We start from the raw sequence: 13587 nt of genomic DNA on the forward strand, positions 1-13587 counted from the left end.
ACTTGAAGGCTGCCAAATGGATACTAAGATATCTCAAGGGAACACAGGATCTGGTGTTGTACTATTTATCAAGTGACAATTTTAATGTAATTGGGTATGCTGATGCAGATTATGCAGGTTATCTTATGGACAGAAAAAGCACTTCTGGAATGACTCACTTCTTAGGTTCATGTCTTATCTCTTGGGGAATAAGGAAGTAGAATTCAGTGGCTTTGTCAATAGCTGAAGCTGAATATGTAGTTGCAGCATCTTGCTGGGCTCAACTTCTATAAATTAAGCAGCAACTGGAGGATTTTGGGGTACTCACTGAAAGTGTGCCCCTCCTATGTGACAACACCAGTACACTCAACATGGCCAAGAATCCAGTTCAACATAAAAGGACCAAACATATTAATATGAGGCATCATTTTCTGAGAGATAATGTGGAGAAAGGGTTGATATGCATGAAGTTCTGTAGCACAAAAGATCAAATTGCAGACATTCTCACCAAGGCACTAAGTAGGGAACAGTTTGAAAGAAACAGAGTAAAGCTGGGACTATTGAGGCCAAATTAAGAACCCGATTCCTCTTTGGCTGGCTTGTATTCTTAAGAAATAATTGGTTCAAAGTGTTTTCTAGCCCTGTCTAACTCAATTCAATACTGTTGCAGGTAAACGTGAATGATGAGCATAGAAGCAATAGATGCAGTGCATGGCTGATAAAAGAGGATTAATTCTTTTTAAAAAAAGGGATGAAGAAAATGTTTTTTCAAGAACCAGGTTCTTGTACTAAAGGTTAGTAGTTCTGTGCATCCTTTTAATACACGTCTTAAAAAGGGTACAAAATACAACTGCCATATCATCAAATTTTCAGATCCTGCTGTCACGTCCCTTCAATTTAAACGTGTCATCTCCCTCTGAAACATTACAATTCTCCACGCCCAACCGCCGTTTTAGAACTGGTGCCTATTCCTTTTACTTCATAATTATCCTCTCCGTTTAAAAACCCTCTCCTCTGCTCATCTTAACCATAAGCCCTACTCTATATTCACCCAAAAGGGAAGGATCGTCACACTTCTTTTTCCAATAGCTGAGAAAACTTCTGATCTCTCTGCCTCTATTGTAACTACCTACGATCCATCTATGGAACCTCTCATTTTCCTTAAGCCTTCGTCACCCTCTATCACTCTACTGTTGCAGTCACACCTTCCCCGGTCTTCAAATATCTTCCCAACTCAGAAACCTTTGAAATTGCTATTCCATTCTCCCCATCGTCTGTTGTTCCCACCAGTCAAACCCTAAGTGGAGAACAAGGTCAAAATACTGAGTTCACAGAAGGTTTTGCCATCGTTGTGGAAGCACTGGTTGAAGAAAAGAAAGATGTTGTAACTATGTTTGTGGTATTCGCAGATGGGGTACTGCATGAAATTACTTCCCAGAAAAATGAGTCACACAGTGTGGAGGAAGAAGGGGCCATTATGGCTGTTAAGGGGATGTAGTAGCAGATACTACTAGGGGATCACATGAGGAACCTGATCCCTCTATGGAGGACCCAGATTAGGGCTCTCATCCCCAAGACAGTGTTGTTCCTATGTTCGATGTTGTACCTCTAGAAATTCAAGTACCCGGAATGCGATCTAATGATGAAGAAGACCTGGACAACGTGGCCCTTGATGCGTTCATAAGTAAGCGAAGGGTTGTATCTACCCTGAGTCTGAAATCAAACGACCCACTACCAGGCTTCAAATCAAAGAGGCTTACGACTTTGCTCTTCAAAAGAGCAAGAAGAGTAGTAAGAAGAAAAGAAAAAAGTTGGTGAAGGATGGCGTACCTATAAGTAATGAGGCTATCCCTATAGTCGAGGTGGAAGAAGGAACTCAAGAGGAATCTGGTTCACTTGTTAGGCGGTCTTCAAAAAAGGCCAAACCTGTTTCAATGGAGAAAAGGTCAACATCTAAGTCCAAGATAAAGGAGGCAGTGAGTGATGAGGATATACTTGTCAAGTCAAAGGGAAAAGGCAAAGTCAGTGGAGAAAATCTTAGGAAACGCAAGTCTGAAACTGTTGAACCCAATTCTGGGAAGAAAGTGAAAAGTGAGGTCTGCCTTGGCTCTGAGCGTCTGAGGCATCAAAAGGTTTTTCTAGGTCGTACGTTTGACCCAAAAATCTCTGAGATGGCCGAAATGCGCAAAATTCTGGAAATGGTCGAGTTTCAACAATGGGCGCATCTTTTTCACATTGATGCACCTAAAGTGTATGAGGAGGAGGTACAAAGTTTCTTCGCTAGTCTCTTTCCAGTTGATACTGACCATGTCTATGCTTTGGTCAATAGGGTAGACATTGTCTTTGATGTGGAATTGCTTGGAGAGATTTTGAAAGTTCCTACAGTTGGGGTGTCGAGTGTATGAGATGTTTGTCAGTATAACTTCAGAAATGCAGTGGTGAAAGATAATGCTAATTAGAAAGGGGACCAGATCCATAAGAAAGAACTACTTCCTTTCTACCAGCTGCTGTTTGAGTTGGTTAACAAAGTCCTTTTGCCTCAAGCAGAAAGGAGGTATGTGACTTCAAAATCTGACCTATTCCTAATTGAGCAACTGGATGGTTTCAACCCAGTGAGTCTGCCTGCCATAATGATTGAACACATGCAGAAGGTTGCCAACTTCAAGGACGGTAATCATGGGCTTCCCTATGGATTCTTGCTTACTCCGGTGTTAAAATTATTTAAGGTTCCACTGGAAACAGGTAAAGTCGGGACCCGCAAGCAGATATTCTCACATACAACCTTGGAAGAGTGCGAGTGTATTGATATTTATGGGGGGGGGTAGGAAGTACATCAACTATTTTTCAGCTCATCAATGCCCAGAACAGTGCAGCTGAGGAAATGCGTCGATTGAAGGCCAGGAATGCTATCCTGGAAGGTCAGCAAGCTTGAGCGGTTCCCATGTCGAATGATGAAGTAGTTTGTATAATCTAGGAAAATGCTGATCTCAGGGCACAAGTTGAGAACCTGAAGGCTGAACTGATCAACGAGCAAAAGTCGGGAAACAACCGAATAGACCTTGTTCTCCAGACACTTGCCGCCACGTCCAAGCCTTGTTCTCCTAGTGCCCCCTAAGAACCCCTTCAATGACTAGTTTTCTGGATATGTTTCCTTTTTTTTGTTTCTTTGATGATGTTTGGTGGATGTTTTTTGTGTTATTTTTATGGTTGGGATGTACTACTACTGTTCCTGTGAACAAGTCCAATGTTGTCTCTTCCTTTTTCAAAAGGCAGGGGCATATTAAATCATTATTAATATGAATCCTTTTTATTATGTCTAGTGCCTTCTCTCTGTGTTCTATTCTCTATCATGATTGTGTGCACATATGTGACATGAGTTAGCTTAGCTGGACTTCTTTGTGTAGTTGTTCTTTTAATGATGCCAAAAGGGGGAAAAAGAGTAATATAGGACTCAGGGGGAACACATTGGGGAACTGGTTCTTATGCTCTATTACTTTCTGAAAAAGTAATATAAGGCTATGCTCTATTACTTTCTGAAAAAGTAATATAAGGCATAGTCTCAAGGGGAACTTTTTTTTTAAACTAGTTTTTACTGCCCCAATTCCTACTTATGATTGTTTAAGTTTGTCATCATCAAAAAGGGAAAAATTGATAGATCTTAAATACTCTAGCTTTATGTTTTGATGATCTAACAAACTTACTATTAAGAACCAGATAGGGAACCGGACCTACTTGGATTGCTGCATCACTTTAAATGGCTTCCAGCTAAAGGTGAACTGCTACAACTTCAGGAGCTAGGAACCAACACAAGGACCTGATGCTCTTGTGGTTTCCTCATAATAGTACAAAGTCATTTGGACACAGCTGGAAATGAAGTGACTGACGACACTATTTCTGTCGCACTGCACTACACTGCCAGCCCACTCATTCTCTAACCAAACAAAGTACTCACATTATTTCAAGTGATGTGATCAAGATGTAGCCAATGAGCTTCATACAAAAGATATCACTGGAAGGGTTCTATTTCTTATTCAAGCCTCTTGCATAAATAGAAAAATCAATCCTCACAAGCTTGAAGAACAAGGTTGAATGCTACTACGGACCAGTTCCTAAACGATAGATCATTGTTGTCCTAGTTGAGTTGTAACCTTGTTATTGCACTTACTGTATCTCCTAAACCACTTATTCAGAAGCATTTCTATTAGGAATCCTCTTGTAAATTCATAAAATCATTGAGTTTATGTTGTGACTAGATTTAGTCATAAGGAAAAGTCTTTGTAATCGTAGAAATAGAAAGTGACTTGTGGTGATAGCATCACAAGTTAGAAAAAGCCTTTGTAACTAGGATAGTCACAAAGTGGCTTGTGGTAAAGGTACCACAAGTTAGTTGAGTAAATCCTTTGTAATAGGAATTATTGTAAAGTGGCTTGTAATAGGTAGATTACAAGTTAGTGAAGTTAAAAGCCTACAGGTATAGGTCGTGGTTTTTTGATCCCCTTGTGTGGGATTTTTCCACGTAAAAATCCTCTGCCTCATTTACTTACTATTTTATTAAGTGCTCTCCGTAGAATCTTGTAGAGGACCAGGTACTCTACGATTTGGTGGACTCATACAAACTAACAAGTACTATTACCGGCTCTAAGTCCCAAACTTAGTCATTAACTGTTCAAGTCTCAGATAAACACATTTTAAATACTCGGTTTAACAAAATTACCATATTAAGAGGTATCAACAGCATGTGAGGAATCAAATAAGAAGTAATGAGATAGAGATATTATTTACGGATTTAGTATCATGACTAAGAACATGTGTGCAAATAATATACATAACTCAGAGATAATAAGAATACTCCGATCAAGTCTTAAACATTTAGCATATATCCTAGACATGATGCCTAACATGATTCACAACTCAAATAATCAATCAAGTAGAGAAAACGCGGGGATAATATGATACGATAGCAAAACAAATCCGCTAATAGCCTATAGGCCTTCCCAAACCATAAACAAACTGGTGCATGCAGACACGCCCATCACCAACAGCGTACGTCACCCCAAGATCTTTTATATAACATAGTCCTAAGGGTTAAATACCCTCAAATCCAAGTTTAGATGTGTTACTTACCTCAAAGCACGCAACTCAAAACTCCAACAAACCCTTGCCTCGCGAATCACTCTCCGAACGACTCAAATCTAGTCACAAACAACTTAATATAATAAATACAAGCTATAGGAATCGATTCCATATGATAAAGCTAAGATCTTTAACCAAAATCAAAAGTCAACCCAAAAATTTAATCGCAAAACCGCACCTCGGAACCCGACAAAATTCACAAAATTCAAACACCCATTTAATAATAACTCCAACCATACCAAAATCATCCTATTCCAATTACAAATCGACTCTCAAATCCTCAAATCTTACTCTTTAATACATAGCTCAAAATTTCCCAAATTTTACCTCAAACACATATAATCTAGGTGTAAAATCAATGAACATTCAATATTTATGGATAAAAGTGATTAAAAATCATTTACCTCTTCAATTATATTGAAATCCCTCTAAAACATCGCCCATAGTCGAGCTCCACAAGTCTAAAATGAGAAAAATACCAAACCTTCGACATTTATGTTCTATCCAGCAAAAATGCACCTGTGGTCCAATTCTTCGCTTCTGTGAAACCACTTCTGCAGTAAAATCTCCGCATCTACGGAACTCAGTGAAACTCCGCTTCACTGCATCTGCAGTCTAACGCCAGCACCTACAGGATTGCACATGCGGAAGTTCTTCGCATCTGTGGCTCCTACACACCCAGTCCTCTTCCTCTTCTTTAGGCCTTCCATTATATTTGCGGACGCGCTTCTGCTCACCAACGTCTGCTTTTGCAGAAACCTATGCCCATATCATCTTCCGCACCTATGGTCACAGGCACGTACCTGCGGCTTAGTAGGTGCGATTAATTCTCGCATCTGCGTATCTTCCCAGTTCCAACCCCAGAACTGCTTCTGTGCCCCTTGGCCGCTTCTGCAGTCTCGCATCTGCGCCTAAAATCAAGCATGTGCGGTCACACCAAAACAGAAGCTAACAGAAATTCCCTAGGTCTAAAACTCAATTCGATTTCAATCTGAAAAATACCCGAGGTCACTCGGACCCCATCCAAATATACCAACACATCCTAAAATATGATACAAACTTAATTGAAGCCTCAAATCACATCAAGCAATGCCAAATTCACTAATTGCACTCCAATTCAAGCCTATTGAAATTAATTAACTTCCAACTTTTAAAACCATTACCGAATCATATCAAACTAACTCCGATTTTTCTCAAATTTTGCATACAAGTCACAAATTATACCACGTACCAACTCCAACTCCAAGAATCAAAATCCGAGCCCGGTATCAACAAAGTCAACTCTCGATCAAACCTCTCAGCCTTCCAAACCTTCAACTTTCCAACTTTCGCCAATTAAAGTCAAAACGACGTACGAACCTCCAAATCAATATTTGGACATACTCATACGTCCAAAATCATCATATCAAGCTGTCAGAACCATCAAAACTCTATTTTGGAATGTCTACACCAAAGTCAAAGTCTGGTCAACTCTTTCAACTTAAGTTTCCAACTTTGGGAAATATCCCCGGAACAAAACCCAAAACTCCGGCAAGTTACATAACCACAAAATGAAATAGAGGAAGCGGTAAATGAGGGAACGAGGCTACAATACACTAAACGACTGACCGGGTCGTTACAAAGACACAAGAGGGGAGGGTGAGTTTTGTCACTCTCGCGCGTTAAAGAACCCAGTTCTTTAATATAATAATTCTAAACAAAAATTAAAAGTGAAATGTGACAATTAAATAACACAAAAACATGTGAAAAATCTTCTTGCTCAAGAAAATAAAAATCACGGCCCAAACTCGTAGGATTTGTCTTGAAACTTCACTAACTTCAAAGAGTGATTTTAGGTTATAACTCAATAACTAAAGAAATTATAAACTCTAGTACATCAACCCTATAATTAACTGAATTCTAGCTAATCTTTTTGTTAAGCTCGATAATCAAAGGGACCAACTCTTGTACCTTAACCCTTTTAAAGACTATAAACTTTAGTCTCAACAGCTAAACAAATTCTTCGGATTTGATAATTTAACAATATATTTTTAAAAAGCAAAATAGGTTACAATTAAAGAACAATGAATCACGACTCAACAACAACTAAATAACTTCGTCTTCAGGAACATGTTCTTTAGTTGTACCGCTTGGATCTTTGAAAGTGTCTTCTTACTATGATTGCTATTTGCCTTAAATAAATTCTGTGTTTGTGTAAAATACCGATAGTCTTCAATAGCAGCAATATGATACTTTTTATAGGAGTGAAGTTGACCGATCCTTTTCTAATTTAGCTCCAAGACCTAACATAATTTGGTCACGATCTCAATAAAAACAAATCCTAAAGGATTCTATTTTATTTCCAACAGCCCCTTCATGCGTTATTTTCATAATTGATGAATCTTTGTTGACCGCGAATTCTTCCAATCATTACCATACTCTTCCAACCCATGACATTAATCTTCAAGGAATCCGGCTTTCAACAAAAAAATATTTTTCAGCTCAAGCTAACTTGCGCTAGGAAACAACTTCCTATCAACGGACTTCAAGAGACTTGATTTTTTCACAAATGTTTGTTAGTCATTAAAATCAATATCGACTCAGCTCAGCAGTTTTAACTTTATAGTGTTTGTCCTGTCGTTTCTAAATCTCGCAAGGGTATTTTCAGATGGTGAATTTGTTCTCGTCTTATTTCACATGAAATGTTTCAACTTATTAGAAATTAACGTAACAATGCTTTGGGGAGGAAGCTAAGAATATCTATTTTTTCATTAGAGAAAGTGTATCTTGAAGCTGCGATTCCACCTTTCACCTAAGTAAATTCACTTACATTTTGGAACATCACCCTTTTCTTTAACTAGGCAGAAAAGAATTAATAGTATTTTTAAATATAATGCTGGACTATAATGATGCTTTGAGATGGGAATAGGTATCAGCATTAATGACAATTGACAAAGGTCAAGTGGTTATTTGTCAGCTAGAAGCGAAGGTGCTTGTGCGCTGATTCGTTGTGGGAGCAAAGGTTAATTTACCAAAAGGTAATATTGTAAAAGACCAAGAATAGGCTTACCCATCGTCAATTTCTCTTAAATATGTATTTTTCTAGTAGATTTAAGTTACAGCCTAATGATTCTTTTACATTATCAGGCAATATAATAAGTTATTTACTATTTATTAAAAACTAATTAATTCAAACAAAATTTTGCGATTACCTTTAAATGACATAATTGTAAATATTTTATAATGTAAGTGCACAAGAATCGACTGAACGAGCTCTGCAAATAAATGAAGAAAGATCAAAGAAGCCGAAACAGAAATCGGTTGAACAAATTATTTTGCAACCAAGAGCTTTCTTTGAAGGAGAAAAGATGAATGACGTGGCTCGCATCAAAGAGTCAGTAATTTTTAAAGTCACAAGATCGACTTGTAGATATCTTCGCCAAGTCAAGAAAAAATTGATGTCTCCCAAAACATCTCTTGGAGTAATTAATTTATCTACTTTAGAAGGGAGTGTTGATAAAAATAACTAGATTCATCTCAAGTACATGAATTACTTAGTTCATATATAAGAAAATTAATGAGGATGCATGTATGAATTTATTCATGAACTAAGGAAGATAAAAAGTCTAGGATCAATTAAGATACATGTACTAGATTAGGTACATGTTAGGAGAAAATGCATAGCTGTATATATCTATGTAGTCTAATCATTTTATTTTAGCAAGTTGAGTAAGTAGAGAAGAATCATTTTCTCACTTATAGAATTTTTGAGATTGAGAGTCATATCCTCCTTCCCAAAATTTCCTACAAGCTTATACTTTGTGTAAGTCTCCTGTTATTCTTCTTGAATCTTGAATTCTGCCAAAGAGAAAACTACTACTGCTAATTTGTCTGTTGAATCTGAGATCCTACTAATTTTAACAGAGGGTAGTTTTGTTTTTCGATAACGAAATAGCAACAGTGACTTTAGAAGTTCATTCAATGTGACAGCATTTCTGTGAATTTAATTTGTGTTTTTCGTCTTCAATTACAGTCAAATTTTCTTAGGGTATTGTTACAAAAGTTTGCACCTTGAAATGTTAGGCAGCTCAAACAACTCGAAAATCAATAAGGTAATACATAAACATTTCTTTTTGAGGGCTTAGAGCATAAAACCTTGTGTCATTTTATCTTTTAATTATCATCGGAACTTAATTAGGTAGTAGTACGTAAAATATGATACGAGGGGAGCCATATGCCATTGAAGAAGATAGCACTAGCATATGTAAATATGTTATTAAAGAATGGATTTAAATTTTCTGTTGTAAGTTCTATCTTTCATACTCTCAAATTAGTTTAATTTATTATGTAACATGTTAGTTATCATTTTTACCAGATTATCAATTAATGCTTATAATAGTTATTTGCTATAATTACTTTATAAATAATCTTGTCTAAATATTCATTAAATGACTTATATTGCAGCCCTCATGTTGTTCAGGCGCTTTGTTGCCATGTTTATACTTGTTAAATTTCCTAATGCAATTACATCATTTAAGTAAAAGTTACTGTATTCGTGCGAAACCACAATAATTTTGCTCTGCCTTTCGGTCATGAGCTAGCAAACCCTTGTGTCATCTATTATATCACACAAAAGGTAAGGCCAGTTTCCATTTTGACATTAAAGAAAACCAAATAGAACCCAACAGGAAACATATATCTGTGGTAAATCAAAATTCATAAAATAAAATATATGAAAAGAAGAGAAATATCATAATAAGAAGGTGATGAAATGTATGCAGAGAGGAAAGAATTTAGAGTGCATGCACGAACCATGAATCAACAATTTAGAAGCAAAAGAAGAGCAGCTCTTCTGCATGACAAAAAATAAGATATATAAGAAATTACTTGTCTTTTATTTTATCTCACGCTGGAATCGTAAATGTCCATAGGGTAATAAACGTGAGACCTATTATATTATGTTGTCTACATACATATATACACACAAGAATGTTAGTGTTTTTTGTGTCTACATATATTTTTGTGTCTCATATAGAATGAGATAACAAAGCTGTGTGTGAAAAATAATTAACAGTCACGGGAGAGCAGCAGATAGCATTTAATAAGAAAACTAGACTGATGGTTAGGTATAACCCACACTAGAACTATAGTCATTCTTTTCTTTTGCATTTATTCATGGTTTCAACTATGTGTATATAAAGAGTGAAACAACAAAGCTTTTGGAATGACATAAATTTCTAAAAACACAAACACTTGGCAATTTTGGTAAGAAAAACCAATATGTCTCATATAGCAGTAGAGAGAAACAGGAGAAGACAAATGAATGAACATCTCAAGGTTTTGCGTTCCTTAACCCCTTGTTTCTACATCAAAAGGGTAATTTATTTCATGTTTTTCCCTTTCTCTAAATCTTTGTTTTCATCTAGCTAGCCTTCGAAAAAAATATTATTCGTCACCTTTTCTTTTAATATTACTGCTTGTGATAATTCTTTTTTTTTTTTTACCGATCATCATCTATTTTCTTTTTATGCATTTCGCACTACTTTGGTTCTGTAGGGCGTGATTTATTGTAATTATTATCAGAAAATTATTTAGAGTCATTATTTTATTCTGCAGTGAATTCTCAAGGGCATAAGAAACAACATCTCGTTTCGAGTTTGCTCAATGAAAATTAATAAATTTTCAGTCGTCAATATGATCAATATTCTTCCCAAGCATAATCATGAAAACGATGCTCTATATTTATTTTCCTTTTTCCCTGTTTCTTTTTCGTGTTCTTGAATTCCATCTTATTGCTTCTATATATGCAATGCATAGCTCAATTCGAGTTTATATTGTGTACATTATCAGGTTAAGTTGACCTACAATAATAAGTAAATAGACATCAAGCATAATGGTTTAAAATTAATTATACGATCAATATATATAGCTAAAAACTAATTCTTTTAGTGAATAATCTAGGGAAGAAATTTGAAATATCAAAAATTGCCTTGTGATCCAGTTCCTTGAAATCTTAAGAGCCATTAGGCCTTAGGGTTTGATTCCTTTTCGTTCTTTTTAACTCCTTTTAGTGTTTGATATCTTTTATTCTTGTGTTTCCCCCCCTTGTTTTTCTTGTTCTAATCTTTATAGTCTTTTTCATGGTAATTAATGAAGGGGGATCAAGCATCAATAATAGCAGGAGTAATTGAATTCATCAAAGAATTACACCTAGTTCTACAATCTCTGGAGGCGAAAAAGCGACGAAAGAGTTTAAGCCCTAGCCCTGGTCCTAGTCCAAGGCCATTTTTGCAACTCAGTCCCACACCTGAAAGTCCATTTAGTCAAAATGATCCTAATAATAATAACTTATTCAAGGAACTTGGAGCATGTTGTAATTCTCCAGTGGCTGATGTTGAAGCAAAGATATCAGGATCCAATGTCATATTGAGAACCATTTCTAAGAGGATTCCAGGTCAAGTTGTGAAGATAATTAATGTGTTAGAGAAACTCTCCTTTGAGATTCTTCATCTCAACATCAGCAGCATGCAGGATACTGTTCTATACTCCTTTGTTATCAAGGTAGATTAATTCATTTATTTCGTGAGTTAATTCTTTGGAAACAACATTTATGTGGCAACTCCAATCTTTTTATTTCCACGCCATCGCATGTTAGAGAACGACATTGTTCCTCATGATCGGTTCTATAACGATTTCTAAAGGGATTTAAATGGTCCTGGGTTACTCCATCCATTGCCTTAAAGGTATTTGGTTGGATGATCAGATTCTTTTATATCCCAAACTTGTTGGCAGTCTCAATTCTTTGATACTCAGGACGATTTTGCAAGTTGGCTTGTATCAACGGCTTACATCTAGACCTTCATATGTTAATTGACTAATAGGGGGGAAGTTTGGAATAGAAAATAATTCGGATTCAACAAGAATTTGGATTTTATATGTTTGTGTTAGCAAAACTCAATTAATCTTTACTATTCCAAATATAACCGTGATCATTAATGTAACAATATACATGCTTCAACATTTCCTAAGCTGATACTTTTTTTAGTCTATTGGTAAGAGAAATATTTTTTTAAGGCGAATTATCTGTTACAACATCAAGTTAAATAAAATTCTTTCTTGCTTTTACCCTCAAACGTTTTCTAACTTACTAACTCTATTTTCCTTGTATTGGTGATTTTATATTACAGATAGGACTGGAGTGCCAACTGAGTGTGGAAGAGCTAGCAGTGGAAGTTCAGAAAAGCTTTTCATCTGATGTTGTTTGTATCAGCGAAATTTAGAAACTAAAAAAGAGAAAATATCTAATGTACACCAATATTATCTTCTTAAGCTCTAGTACTATCGTTTTAATATAAAGTGTAAGAAGCTAATTTTGGAGCGTAACAAATAATTTCCAACATAAGGTTTCTATTACTTATATGCTAGGTATAGGGCTTATGGAAGTGTAACTTCTCAGAATTAGAAAGTTCAGGATACTATATATAGAAAGACTTTGTCCTTCCACTATCTTTTCATATGTAAACAGAAGAAAGTAGATGCATGCACGTACAAGAATCATGCACCTTTACTTCAATCTGAACAACAGCAAAGCCAAATATTTAACAGTATATGAAAGTGTTTTTGTTTATGCTTCTTGAGGGCCATTAACTTCTACAGTAGATTCATCTAATTCCTTTTTGATTAGTGCTATTTCGAACACGCAGTTTCGCTTCTAATTCGGTTTAAGCATTGTAAACTGTCTATTTTAGCCGATCCTCAACGAAAATTGAATGATTATTTGCAGCATGCAGCAGTTCGCAAAAAAGAAGCAAAAAGAATAGGATCGAATGCTTCTTTTTAGATGATTAGAGCTATTACATAACACTTCTTAACCAATTGAACAACCAGTCAAAAAAAGAAGACGAAGAAGAAAAGAAAAAAGAAACCGTGAGAAGGGTTAGATCTTGTTAAGTTGGTTTGACATGGTTTACACATTACTGGTTCCGTAAGAGTTAATATATTCATTAGCTAAACTTTTTCTTACCCTACTTTTGAATTTGTATTTTGTTCGAATATAATCAACGGAGGCCCTCCCAACATATGGTTCAAAGTCTCCTATAGCATGCTTTCACATCATCTTTCCCTTGATAAGTTGTCAAATTTATACAATACTTTAGTTCTCGATATAGATGCTACACAGTTGGTTCTCATCCTTCAATGACTATAAATATAATAATAAGAGCATCCGTCGACAAAAGGATCATCCTTAGATGATCATCTCATGGACATCAGTCATTCACAACCATGGATGAAGGTTTTTTCAAAAATTTGGTTAAGTTTTGGAAGGCTAAAATGATTTAATCTTTGACGTCTTATTCCTTCCAGACCCTTATCGAATCGTTACACATTGTGCAACCTATGGCCCAATGTTCTAATGCTATTCTCTTTGGGTTTTGATTCCTATTTGGTATTACTTTTGATTCCTATTTGGAATTAGATTTGGCTTTAAGAGAAAGT

The 13587-nt window shown here is 35.9% G+C and overlaps 1 protein-coding gene across 1 annotated transcript; it reads left to right on the plus strand.

Annotated features, from left to right (window-relative positions):
• The first annotated feature begins 10150 nt into the window (after positions 1–10150).
• Positions 10151–12686, plus strand: LOC107797580 (transcription factor MUTE-like). The gene is made up of 3 exons (XM_016620477.2): positions 10151–10467; positions 11248–11652; positions 12279–12686. Exons 1-3 carry the CDS (start codon positions 10372–10374, stop codon positions 12369–12371), a joined length of 594 nt encoding a protein of 197 aa, XP_016475963.1. The 5' UTR covers positions 10151–10371; the 3' UTR covers positions 12372–12686.
• The last annotated feature ends 901 nt before the right edge of the window (positions 12687–13587 follow it).

Source organism: Nicotiana tabacum, chromosome 7 (assembly GCF_000715075.1).
Source record: "Nicotiana tabacum cultivar K326 chromosome 7, ASM71507v2, whole genome shotgun sequence".
NCBI lineage: Eukaryota > Viridiplantae > Streptophyta > Magnoliopsida > Solanales > Solanaceae > Nicotiana > Nicotiana tabacum.

What these genes read in the sequence shown, in the direction of transcription:
- LOC107797580 (XM_016620477.2), top strand. Translation starts at nt 10,372, where the DNA reads ATGTCTCATATAGCAGTAGAGAGAAACAGGAGAAGACAAATGAATGAA. An exon ending in CTTGTTTCTACATCAAAAGG is followed by an intron (nt 10,468 to 11,247) that starts GTAATTTATTTC and finishes TAATTAATGAAG; the next exon opens with GGGGATCAAGCATCAATAAT. An exon ending in TATACTCCTTTGTTATCAAG is followed by an intron (nt 11,653 to 12,278) that starts GTAGATTAATTC and finishes TTTATATTACAG; the next exon opens with ATAGGACTGGAGTGCCAACT.